The sequence below is a fragment of the Monodon monoceros genome, unplaced genomic scaffold, assembly GCF_005190385.1.
Source record: "Monodon monoceros isolate NGI ecotype Baffin Bay Population unplaced genomic scaffold, NGI_Narwhal_1 Super_Scaffold_9, whole genome shotgun sequence".
NCBI classification, from domain to species: Eukaryota; Metazoa; Chordata; class Mammalia; order Artiodactyla; family Monodontidae; genus Monodon; species Monodon monoceros.
The window spans coordinates 26,737,514-26,750,437 of NW_021703786.1; the positions used below are offsets into that span (position 1 = coordinate 26,737,514).

General features: G+C 54.4%; 1 protein-coding gene across 8 annotated transcripts in view; it reads right to left on the bottom strand.

Annotated features, from left to right (window-relative positions):
• The window catches only part of RNF213 (ring finger protein 213), a 111,863-nt gene extending 99,282 nt beyond the window's left edge, over positions 1–12,581 (bottom strand). Inside the window, exons 1-3 of one of the 8 annotated variants that reach the window (XM_029212153.1) lie at positions 12,479–12,581; positions 9,953–10,094; positions 2,377–2,537 (exon numbers count right to left, since the gene is read on the bottom strand). In XM_029212153.1, coding sequence (XP_029067986.1) covers positions 2,377–2,537; positions 9,953–10,082 — 291 coding nt within the window. In that variant the 5' untranslated portion in view covers positions 10,083–10,094; positions 12,479–12,581. Of the gene's footprint in view, positions 1–2,376; positions 2,538–7,592; positions 7,807–9,952; positions 10,596–11,411; positions 11,442–12,066; positions 12,201–12,478 lie in introns of those variants that run through there. The other 7 variants (XM_029212154.1, XM_029212155.1, XM_029212156.1 and 4 more) reach the window with 7 other exon arrangements.
• Positions 12,582–12,924: the final 343 nt, after the last annotated feature.

The following is a 12,924-nucleotide window of genomic DNA, read 5'->3' on the forward strand; positions in this document are numbered from 1 at the left end:
TCAATTTGTTCGTTTGATAGGTTTAATATAAAACCTTGCAGCTCTTTTGAGTGTTTGATTCAGAGGTGGGACAGTTAAACGTTTAATGGCCATTTCTATCTTCTCTATTGTGGACTATATCTATTGTTGGCCCATCTTTCTATTGGATTGGTTACTATTTTCTACTTGATTTCGAAGAGCTTTTGACATATTGAGGCAACTCACTCTTTGCTAAAAAAAAATGTTATGTAAATACAAATCTTTTTATGTACATACAAATACGTAAATACGTATTTTTCCTAAACTGTTTGCCCTTCATTTGTACTCATGATATGAGGTTTTTAACTCTTTTAAGACTTTTTCTGGAGTCACATATACCAATCTTTTATTTGTATTTTTCACCTTTGCTTTAATTACTAGAAAATCTTTCCCCATCCATGGGTCAGATAAATATTTATGTATATTTTCCCCAACTGTTTTTATACACATTAGGGTTTGTTTCTGGATTAGCTATTCGGGTATATTGACTCCTCCCAAGACTCACTGTTTGTTTTTTTTTTTTTTTTTTTTGCGGTACGCGGGCCTCTCACTGTTGTGGTCTCTCCCATTGCGGAGCACAGGCTCCGGACGCCATGGCTCACGGGCGCAGCTGCTCCAGGGCATGTGGGATCTTCCCGGACTGGGGCACGAACCCGTGTCCCCTGCATCGGCAGGCGGACTCTCAACCACTGCGCCACCAGGGAAGCCCCAAGATTCGCTGTTTTAATGACTGGCTTTGAAACATGTTTTTGTTCATCTAATACATCAAGTCCCACTCAAGGCTTTTCTTTTTAAAAATTTTCTTGGTTATTCCTGCTCATTTTTTCTTCCAAGAGAAGCTTAAACTTACTCAGTCAAGGTTAAAAAAAAAAGCCCTAATCCTGCTGGGCTCAATACCATTTTCAATCACAGTGTCATACACTTACTTCCTAATGGTGTGTGTTTCTTGATACTCACTTTAAGAGTGTACCCAAGGGACTTCCCTGGTGGCACAGTGGTTAAGAATACACCTGCCAATGCAGGGGACACAGGTTCGAACCCTGATCTGGGAAGACCCCACATGCCATGGAGCAACTAAGTCCGTGCGCCACAACTGCTGAGCCTGCACTCTAGAGCCCACATGCCACAACACTGAGTCTGTGTGCCACAACTACTGAGCCCACACACCACAACTCCTGAAGCCCCATGCCTAGAGCCCGTGCTCCACAAGAGAAACCACTGCAATGAGAAGCCCGCGCACCGCAACAAAGAGTAGACCCCATCACTGCAACTAGAGAACGTCTGCACACAGCAACGAAGACCCAACGCAGCCAAAAATAAATAAATAAATTTATTTAAAAAAAAAAAAACGTTTACCCCAAATTTCAGTGTCTGACGGGGCCCAGGATGGGAGCTGGCCATCCTGCTTTGGACAGGATTACTGTCCAAGGGGAAGGATACACTCACATATACACATCACAACTACCCCACACACTCACACACACGCATATACCACACATGCATTCTCATACGAGTGCACACACATTTACTATGCACACACATTTGCTCACACATGCATGCACACACATACTCACAAAGGGCTGCAACACTGCCAGCTGCAGTACCTCCCACACTGTCTGACCACAAAGAACAACTGAGGACCAGACAAGAAACCAGCCCCTACCAGGCAGAGAGACAATGTCCCTCCCAGTCCTGTAAGAAACCTGGGAACAGACCCGGCTGTCTGCATCTGGACAGGCTAGACTTCAGCGTGGGGAGCTCTCCCCCATCATTCTCCCTGAATCTGCCCAGGTAACTCTCTGCAAGCCTCGCCTGGGCTCCAGCCTGGTCACTTACTCAGGAGACGCTCTCGCGGGGTCTGACACTTACAAGGAGAGCAGACAGCTTGGCTTCCCCTTCAAGGAAGAACATCTGGGTAACTGGTGGCATTTCCCGAGCACCCCCCTTTCCTCAGAGCCTGGAGGCACCTTATGGACTGCATGGTCCATGCAAAACGCCCAGAGAAGAGCCAGATACCCACGTGGCAGAAGCTCAGGCACCCAGCCCCGGCCCAAGCACAGCATCTGGGAGACACGATGTGCTGGGTATATGGTGGGAGGAAAAGGAAGGGGGATGGGAAACCAGAGACCCTGCGATGAATCAGGCACAGAAGGGGCGGCTCTGGCACAGCCCAGCATGCAGGGGCCAACGGGCTGCACATCAGAGTAATAACGTTTTCCCGGAGAAGATGCTGTGGGGACATGCGGGACCTTGTTCAGCCACCGATGAAACCACAGCAAGAAACAGCATCCTTGCAGAGCAGGTGGACGGGCAGAACCATCCCTCCCAGACCCACTTCCCCAGGGGCCAGGCACTCACTCTCTGCACTTGCCAGGAGGCGTCCGAACAGGGCTCATCTGGGTTTTCTTGCACATCACCTGAGCCCAGCGAAAAGAAAGGGCTGCTGTCCTCCCTCAGCTCTTGTCCACACTCCATTTCTCCCTCCGGGGCCGATGTCGCCTCGAGGCTGTTCTCAGAATCTACAAAGGCAGACGCACATGGGTCACATCTCGGAAAAACAAGTGAACGTCACGAAGGAAAACTTGGACTCCTCCCACGAGCGTTGTCCAAGATTAGCCCTCTCCCCACTCGAGATCCTGCCCTGCGTGTGGTGAGGCAAGCCTGGTACAATTTCTGCTGTCTGGTGGGCAAGGGGGACCCAGGACCCTGGCCCCAGCCCAGCAAGAGAGCGCAGTCCAGCGCCCCCTTGCGTCTGCATCAGCACAGCCCCAGACCTGGTGTCTCAGCGACACCTCAAACTCTACAGAGCTCCAAACCGGGACTGCCACCGGCCGCCCTCTCGAAAGCAGCCCCCCTCTCTCCCCAGGGGCAGGCTCCCCCTTCCCAGCCCGTCTCCCAGCAGGGCCCAGGGGTCTCCCAACACCTCCCTGTACTCATCCATCCGTGTGTCCTGGGGGTTGGTCTGTCTCCAAATTCACACCCATTTAGAGCTGACACCCACAGCACCAAGAGCCTGATACAGTGACCCCACACACACACTGAATCCTTCAGGGGGCCTATTTTCAAACCTGGGTCTCGACGGCCCCCCCAGAGACACACACACTCCAGATGGTTTTCTGCCAGGAAGCCTCCCTTAGACTGATCCCCAAGGCCCCAGGCCCACGCGGGGAGGAGGGTGAACTTCCAAAAGCGCCTTCCACTCCCCTCTCCCGGTGCCCAGTCGTATCACCACCCTCCTCTGTAAGTTCTGGAAGGCAGGGACCAGTGGCCTTGTTCTTGGAGTCCCCAGCGCCTGGAACATAAAGCCCCTCAGAAGCCTTCGCTGGATGATTTCAATTAACAGGAATCAGAATTTCTAACAAATACATTAAACAACTACAAACACACTTTGAACCTTAAGGCCAAAGAACTAAATAAAGCTGGGAGAGTATCTGTAACACACGACAGCCCGGGGCCACTGTCCTTTGATGATAAACTGTGGGCATCCTGACCTCCTCTCTCTTCCCCCAGCCTCCACTGCGGGGGTGGCCCCCCATTAGCCTGATCCAATCAGAACCTGGCATTTCCATGGCCCCAGTGATTGGCAGAAGTATAGCAGGGGTCCAGGGCTGGTTACTGGGGTTTCGAACTCATCAACTCCTTCTTCCCAGTCAGACAAACAGACCCTATGCTTGAAAACGACCAGTCTGCCTCCATGAGGGCAGCAGCATAAGGACAAAGCAGGGCTGTCGGGACCTGAGAAAGATGCAGAGCTGTGCGTAGACCTGACCCCCTTGGTCTGGACACAGAGCGTGTGCGGCCCAGTGTACTCCTCCTGCCGAGGAAGCAGGGAGCTGGGTTTCCAGGTGCCTCCAATATAAACAGCCCCAGTGACTGTGAAAATCAGTAAGAATAACCTAAAAAAGGAAGAAAAGGATCTTCCCCAAAGAAAAGGGGCAGTTCAAAGAAAAAGAATTATAAGTGAGCTCTTAACCTTTAGTTTCCCTACCAATGAAGGAAGTGACAGTGGAACCCAAGAGGTACCCGTTTCTACCCATCTGACTGGCCCAAACCTAGACAGGGTATGGCTGGAAATGAAACCTTGAAGACCCTGCAGACAAGAGGGACCGGAAGAAGCCTTGTGTGGGGGAGGTTTTGAAGGTTTCCATTGTAAATGCACCGGCCCTTGGGGGCCAGCAGGCCGCTCCTTGGAGCTTGTCCTCCAGACAGACTGGCCTCAGGGCAGATCCCGTGCAAGGATCCAGCCCAGCCCTGTGCATCTGTGGCAAAAGAACAGGAGTCCAGGACGGGGCTGGCTGCCGTGTGGCAGAGCTGAGACCGGTCTCAACTAGAGGCCACGGAGCGGCGCCACATGAGGGAAGCAGAGCGCACCAGCTTATAGAAACGCATGTGCGTGTGTGCATGTTTCCACGCGGAGGAAACATCTGGAAGGCGACACACCAAACAGTTAATGGTGTTGTGTTGATGGGGGATGTGAAGGGCCTGGGCTGGGGGTAAGCTGAGGGGGCTTTACCATTTTTTATATCCTCCTGTAACATGCAGGTCATTTGCACCAGCAGGTACTTCGTCTACAATCATCAAAATAAAAAAGAAACTAGCTGGACTCAGTAGGAGCAAAACTTAACTAGCACCTACTTGATACTCTGCGTGCTAACCCGTCAAGTACTCACGCCACACTGTGACTTGCTCAGGCCCCCAGCTGGCAAGGGGGCGGGCAGGGCTTGAATCCAGGCTCAGAGGCCAGGATAGGCCCCGGGGGACAGCGCTAGGGCCACGGTCCTTCCCCCAGGACTGTGGCTGAATCAGAGCAAATTCCTGTCCCTGTCCCATGAAGCATGGGCTCACCAGGTACATGCACGCTGGGCAGCATGACCTCCTATTGCAGCGCCCCTGCAGACAGGTGTGCCTGCAGGTAACAGACACACAGGTATCCAGAGAGGGCTAAGAGGGTCTAAGCTCCCCTTCAGACAGATTCCCAAATCCAGTCAATGGCTGATTACCACATGAATAGGGGAGAAGGGCAGGGACCTCACAGGCAACCCCAAATCACTGCTACAAAATTAGTTCAACCTAAATCAGTCAGCTGCACAGACTCGATGCCTAGGCTCCCAAATGAGCCCCGACAGCAGCTCTGGGTCTGCCACCCTCAGCAATCCCCACCCCTCCCTCAGCTGGAAAACAGGGGCTGCAGCTGCCTTGTCCTGAAGGCTAAAGAAAGTACTGCATGCCTCAAGCTTTTATATGAGGTCCCTAGAGCAGCAGAACTCACAGAGACAGAAAGTAGGATGCCAGATGCCAAGGGTTGGGGGAGGAGGAGGGGCAGTTAGTGTCTAATAGGGACAGAGTTTCAGTTTGAAAAGAGGAAGAAGTTCTGGAGATGATGGTGGTGATGGCTGTGCAACATTGTGAATGTGCCTGATGCCACTGAACTGTCCACGTAAACGTGGTTAAAATGGTAAATTCTGTGTGTCAGTGCAAATAATCAATCTATAATAAGAAACAGAAGAGAGTTTTATTTGACCAAAACTGAGGACTATAGCCCAGGACAGCCTCTCAGTAGTTCTGAGGAACTGCTCCATCGAAGCATGGTTTTCAGCAGTTTTATATCTTGTCAGAACAAAGAACACACACCAAACATGACAGGGATACATCCCTTCAAAGTTTCGGATGAAGTAGGTTAGCACGTACACTGCAAGGCAGTATGACCCCGGTGTCTAGGAAGTGAATCTTAAATATGGGGGTGGGGGTGCTGATGTGGATGCCACAGCAAGGGAGGCATTTCTCCTTATCTTCAAAGTGGAGTCGCTAATGGTTAAAGCACATGTGTGAGGTATGTTTGACAGGCCATGGGTCAGGCTGTTCCAGTTCACACAAAGTTCAGGCTGAATCATGTATAAGCCCAAACGACTTCCCCATACTTCAGTTTGTGAAAATCCCTTCCATCATTGTTTTAAATATTTTATCACAATTAAAAAAAATTAAAACCACCACATAGAAAAACGCAACTCTCTCAGCCCATGCACTCCTCTCACCACCAGGCGGCCCCTGGGTCAGGTGCGGTGGGCATTGAAGGGAAGCAGAATTTCCCACCCCAAATATGTCACTTTGTCACGAGGATTATTTTGTGCTAAAGACAATTAAAACTAAGCAGATTCAAGAAAAACTCTTGGCCTCCCCCTCAACGGCCTAAATTTACAAAAAAATTTAGGTCTATACCTAAATTAGGTCTATACCAGGAAGAGAGCCATTACTATAGTTACCATTTACCAAAAAACTTATCTGCATAATAGAGCAACCTCTATTTTCCAAACTTCTCCTCTGCCTTGCTGTGAAAAGCCCTCCTCTTTGCAGCCCCAGATCCTACCCCTCTCCTTAAGTAAGGGTGTTACAGACGCTTCAATTACCTGGCTGCCTTTTGGGTCTCCTATTTTTATGGGCTCCCATACACATGAAATGTTAATCTGTCTCTTATGAATTTAAGTGTTAGACCAGCCAAAGAATTTAGGAGGGAAGAGGGAAATGTTATCCTTCCCTGCAGCACAAACTCAAAGGCCAGTGCAGGCAGCCACAGAAATCAAGTGGCCGCATCAGTGGACCCACAAGTGCTGGCAGGTGGGCAGCTCTTTCCCTGAGCAGTGAGGCCTCCACAGCTACATCCAAACCCTGGGGCCCCCCCTCGCCCACCGCAGCTGCCTCCAGAGCTCCCCCAGCGGCCCCCAGTCCCTCCTGGACTCCTAAGGGGTCTCAGCCTGCTTATCTTACTTTTTTCCATTATAAAAACAGCGACGGGGCTTCCCTGGTGGCGCAGTGGTTAAGAATCCACCTGCCAATGCAGGGGACACGCGTTCAAGCCCTGGTCCGGGAAGATCCCACATGCCACGGAGCAACTAAGCCCGTGCGCCACAGCTACTAAGCCCGTGCGCCTAGAGCCCGTGCTCTACAACAAGAGCAGCCACTGCAATGAGAAGCCCGCGCACCGTAACAAAGAGTAGCCCCCGTTGGCTGCAACTAGAGAAAGCCAGCGCGTAGCAATGAAGACCCAACACAGCCAAAAATAAATAAATAAAATTTAAAAATTTTAAAAAAAACCATCGACAAGAAAAACTTGGAAATGCAGAAAATAAAAGAAAAAATGCATTTCCCAGAACTTCCCCTGCCGCTGCAAAAATAACCTTCTAGCACTCAAGGAGGAAGTCCCACCTGGATTCCCTGGGGCACCTACCAGAACAGGGGTGACTTGGGGTGGGGGAGGGGCTCCTGACAACCCCCTACCCCCTGCCCCGCTGAACCTACTGGCATTGGAAGCCCTCCACCATCTGACCAGATGAACATCACCCCTGTTCTACCATCAGACTGCACCAACATCACCCCTGGCAAAGCCAGCCGCCCTCCACCTATGCCCAGGGTGGCCTGGAACTCTCCACACACTTCCCTTCCACGCCTTTATCTGCGTGGCCTCCCACTCCCCCCACCGCCCAGACCCAGGTGTCCTGGCGACTCTGGCACCTGCACTGCAGCCTCTCCTGACTCCATGGATCCCAACCTTGCTCAAGTTCCAGAGGAACGGGCCCCACCTGCAGCACCAGAGGGAGCCCAGCGTCCAGGATGCCCAGGGCTCACAGGCTGGGTGGCCTGGCAGACCTACAAGTGGCTGAAAGGCGGAAATAACTCCTGCAGCTCACCCAAGCCTCCCAACATTTTGGTTTCAGTTTCCATTCCTGTAAATAGTAAGCAGAGAAGTCGGTAGGCAGGAAGTGGGTGTGGGTCGGAGGCAGGACTCACCATTCAACACCTGGGTCCTCAGCCCTATTGTGTGACCCACTCTGAGTGACCAGGGCCTGGTCCCTAACCCCCACCCCCAGTGACGGGTAAGGGACCGCCCCCAGCAAGCCAGCCCTAAGGACAATGGCCCTGTCCAGCACTCACTGTGCTCACAGAGGATAAGCAGGCAGCCCAGAAGCCAGCAAACCCCCAACAGCTCTCAAAGCCTTTGCCCCTGGAGCTGGCAGAGACGCCAAGCATCGAGGTGTGGGCTGTCCATCTTGGTAGTGACCATGCCCTGCTAATGGTTGGGGGCCCTGGAGTGACCTCTGACTGGGCCGAGGTGGACAGCTGCCTTGCCTGCTTTCCCTACCTGCCTGGACAGGCAGGACACTAGAAGGTGACCAGGGTTCTCAGACAAGGCTTTTTTCCCTGTTCTGTTGGAAAACACATCAGTTGCTCTCAGCAGCCCTGGGAAAGCCCCTCACACAAAATTAAAGGGTGGCGGGGGACAGCAAGCTTTCCTGGAGGCCTTCCCAAAGGGATCAGTCTCAGGAGGTGCCAGGCACAGGACATGAGACTCAAATGAAGTTCTGATTTTCTCCCATTAATCTGTCTCATGTCAATTTAATTCTTAGACAAACCAGAAGGACCTAGAAGGGTAGAGGAAAACTTCCTCCCCGACCATGCTAGGCCAGTAAGACCTCAACCACAGCTTCCTTCCAGGGTACTGGTTCTGGCTCCTGAGTTCAAAAATCCCTTCTCTGCCAGTTGCTAGCTGTGTAACTCTGGGCAAGTTACTTAGCCTCTCTGTGCTTCAGTCTTGACATCTCTAAAATGGGGATTGATGATAGCTCCTCCCTCAATATTTAGCACAGGATCGGGCAAATCACAGGTTAGCTGATTGGTTTTATTTGTGTTTTTAGTCTCTGAGGTCCCAAAGACCCCTCCTCCCAAGGCCCCCTAGTCAGGCAGATGTTCTAGTGACCAAGGTGGGGAGCCCTGGCAGGTGGGAAATTCTGCCTGGACACCAAGAGTTCAGCCATGCTATGATTCACTATCTGGACCAGGAATCAATGATAAGAGTGGACACTCAGCTGCCCACCAAGCTCCTCCCAAAGGGTTAGAAGCAAAAGAAAATCAATAAAAAGCTGACAACAAAAAGCGGCCACCTCTCCATACCTCTTACAGTCCAAAGAAAGCATCTGTAACACGAGCACTTTGTACAAATACAGCAGAAACAGGATCAATCAAAGAACTGGGGGTGTCCATCTCATCCCTGCCTCAAAGTGCACCTTCTTTGGTTCATTCAGCAATTATTTATTGAGCACCTATTGTGTTCCAGGGAGCATACAAGAGACTTGGGATAAAGCAGTGAACAAGAGAGCAAATGTCTCTGAAGCCCCACCCTGGTATGGTCCAAGTGCTACCAGGACAAAGAGCCTGGGGAAGTGCAATTCAGAGTGAAGGGGAGGGGCGAGCACAGTTTTCAACTGGGTGGTCAGAGTGGGCCTCCAGAAGAAAGGAGACAGTTGAGCAAAGACTGGAAGGAGGGTATGGGGGAGATGTGCTGCCCTCTGAGGAAACGTGTGTTCCAGGCAGAGCGATAAGGCAGTACAAAAGTCCTGCGCTCAGAGCATGCCTAGTATGTACTAGGAAGGGCAGGGAGGCAGTCCAAGGCCAAGGACACCGAGAGAATCAAGGACCGACCAGAGTCCACAGGTGAGGCCCACCTGACACACGGTTCTACCTTCATGCACCTACCGGCTGCCCCTCACCAGGAAGGGGCCTATGCAAGCTGTGGGGACCCCTCCCCCACCAAGTTGGCCTAGGGTACCGCTACTGTGCAGCATCCTCTGAAATCCTCTAAGACTCCTCAGCTCAGCCCAACACTTCCCACTCCCAAGGGAGAAGGAAAACCCCAAGTTCTCTCCAAGAAATGAAACTGAAATTCTTTAAAAAGTGACAGATGCCTCCAGCAAAGGGGCAGATAAAACTGTATTTCTAAGAATAGTGCTTCTTCTAGAAAGAGTTCTTTAGCCATAGAAGACGTCACTGCTGGCCTGGGTTGTCTGCTGGCCAAGGTCTCCATTTCTAGGGAGGCAGGTGGGACTTAGCTGACTGCCCCACTACCACCAGCTCCACTGGGCTCCCAGCCGCATCAGGGCCTTACCTGGTACAGGGGCTGCAGGAAGCAGCTTGTGTCCACACTGGCTGCAGAACTTCGGGGCTTCCTCTTTGGAGATATGCCGGCAGGAAGGACACTCCATACCTCCAGGGAGGGGAATTCCTGAGGCTGGCATGCCTCTGCAGATCTGGAAGCAAGAGTCCCGAGGCAGCCAGTTTTATACCCCACCACCTGTCATATGACCACAGCCTTGCTTCAGTTTCATTTTCTGGGAAAGTGAAATTGGCAGCAGCCTAGAAGTTCTCCTTGCTCAACTGAAAACCAGCCTGATCACTGCCCCTGAGGCGCTCCAGCCTGCCTCATCCCAACCTCCCCCTCCAACTCCCTCCTTGTCTGAGCCCTGAGTGGCGCCAGCACCCACTTCCTTTTCTGCTGCCCCCACCAGGCTTGCCCCTCCCAGCTTCCTGAACTCTCCATCACTCAGTGAGTCTAAAAATTTCCCCGCCCAGCTGAGACTGGGAGCCAGGTCAGCTGAGCCAAGTGAGTGGAGACTGGGGGTAGTGGCGGAGCAAGCAGAGACACAGCTTGTGCAAAACCCAGAGATAAGACATGGGGTGGGGATACCTGCTGCGTGCCCCAGGCAAGGGACTCAGACTCTCTGTGCCTCACTGCAGAAATGCTGGCAGCAAATGGCTGAGTCAGAGCCTGCCAAAGGAACCAGCCTGCACAGGGCAGCCCGGGGCTATAGGGCTGGCAGTCAGGATTCCTAATAACGGGGCCAGTGGTCAAGATTTCTAATAACGGGGAGTGCCATCTGCTAAGCCTGCACTCTTCTCATTGACCATTTGGCCCTCAGAACACCTTCTGTGGGAGTGGCAGCAAACCAAGGTCAGGGTCATGCCAAGGCCAGGACTCAGGCCGAGAACATCCAGCCTCCAGGGACAACTTAGTGCATCCACGGTGAGAGTGGAGACAGGCGTCTTGGCTCTTGGGGAACAAAGATCCACTGGCCACCCATTTCTGCTGGCTTCAGATCCAAGAACTTTGCTGGAGCAGTGGTCAAGTCAGCTCCTTCCCCAGCTGGGAGGGCACCCAAAGGGCCCTCATCAAGCAGCGACTCCCTGCCTCAGCCCTTCTACCCGCCCGTGCATCCCATTCTCATTTTCACTTCATCTGCGGCATGGGTGCCCCTCTGCCACCACCAGCTTGGTCTCCCTGATGGTGGGCTCTTGGTGGTGGGGGTGGGGGCGAGGGCTGGGCAGGGCCTGACCAAAAGCACTCAGTGTGCGCAGTTATCCTCGGGGCCCTGGTTCCCACCTCCCCTCTCCCCCCCCCCCCCCCCACGCCCCCCCCCCCCAAATCAACCACCCTAAAGCAACCACCACTGTCGTCTGGGTACTCTCTCACTAAAATACTCTCAATGACTCTCCTGGGCCCAGGCCTCTGTCCGAAGGTGTATTCCCTCTCCCCAAAGCTCTGCTTCCCCACAGACCAGGAAACTCACAGCAAGGATCAGAATTCCTCACTCAAGTGTCCTGTTGTTTCTCGCCAGCACCAGGGGCCTAAGGGCAAACGCGACAGCCGGCACCAACACATCTCTATTCAATCAGTTTCCGGACTTTTCCCTTCCCCTTTTTTCCAGCCACATTCCGCCAACCATCACCAAAGAAAACCAGGTGGTGGCCCCCACCATCCTCACACTCCCCCATTCTCAGCCCTCCCCGGCTTCCCCCAGGGCCGCGTCCCAGTCGCGGCTCTCAAGGCCAAAACCGGCGAGGTGGCAACCTGGCCTTTAGCCCCTGACCACAGGCAGCCCCTGCTAAGTCGGGAGAACCCTGCGCTCTGGGCGGCTCGGTGATGTGGGCAGTGATTCCGTTCTCCTAAAAGTTACCATGAAATAAAGATACGGGCATTTTTCGCAACATCACTTTTCCGTTGTTGCAATTAATGAAAGCGAAGGATTCCGTTCCCGGGTAGAGGTCCCCAGGTCTGCCCGTCCCGGTCCGCTATTATGCGCCGCAGCGCCCCCTCCCCGGGCAGCGCTCTCGGGTTCAAAGCCCGACCGGCGCTTCCTCGCACGGGGTCCTTCGCACTCGAGGCTGGGCCCCCGGGAATGTAGCTGGGGCCCGGGGAAAGCGCGCTGCCTCCGCCAGGCCCACCTGCTGCGCGCGGCCGGAGAACAGGGTACGCACGGTGCCGCGCGGCGGGGCTGGACAGGGAACCTGCGGCGAAACCGAAACTCAGCGCCGCAGGAAGGGGCGGCCCGGCGCGGACGGCGGCCGGACGCGGCGCATCAGGACGCAAGCGGCGCTCGCCGGCAACGCCTCGGGCCGGGCCTCCGCGACCGTGGCCCAGACCGGCGGGGACCCTGATCCGTGGGACCCTCTCGCACCCAGGGGACCCGCACTCCGACCCGTGAGACAGCCTGTACCCACGGGAACTTGCGCCCCGCACTCACGGGACCCGCATCCCCCCCTGTAAATCTGCACTCTGCCCGCCAAGACCCGCGTCCGGTGTCCCTGCGCCCGGGCCTCGCAACTGCGAATCCCCGCCCCGCCCGCCACCTCGCACCTGCGCCGCTCCCGCGCCCACGCCACCGCCAGTCCGCGCGGTTTCGTTTCTCGCGTCCTGGGTCCCGCCCCTCCGCCCGCTTCGGCCGGCGCCGCGGGGTTCGCTCGGGTGTGGCCGTCGAGTGGCGCCCCCCAGTGGACCCGGCGCCAGGCCAGGTCGTCCGCCGCAGAGGAGGCGCCTCCTGCCGCTGCGCGCCAGGGGCGGGAGGCGGAGGGGCCTTGATTCCGGCCAGGCAGAGGCTGGGGTTCGCACGTGGGGCTACCCCAGCCGCCCCCACGCCGCGGGCCGAGCCCGGGCGCGCGCATCCCCAGTCCAGCCCCAGCCCCTTGGACAATGTCCAGGACCTTGCGAGCCAGCGGCCAGCCTGGAAGGGGCCCCGAGGACACGAGGCTGGTCACTCAGCCGAGCTTCAAGCCACTCGGATGCAAGGTGGAGGTCACCTGCCG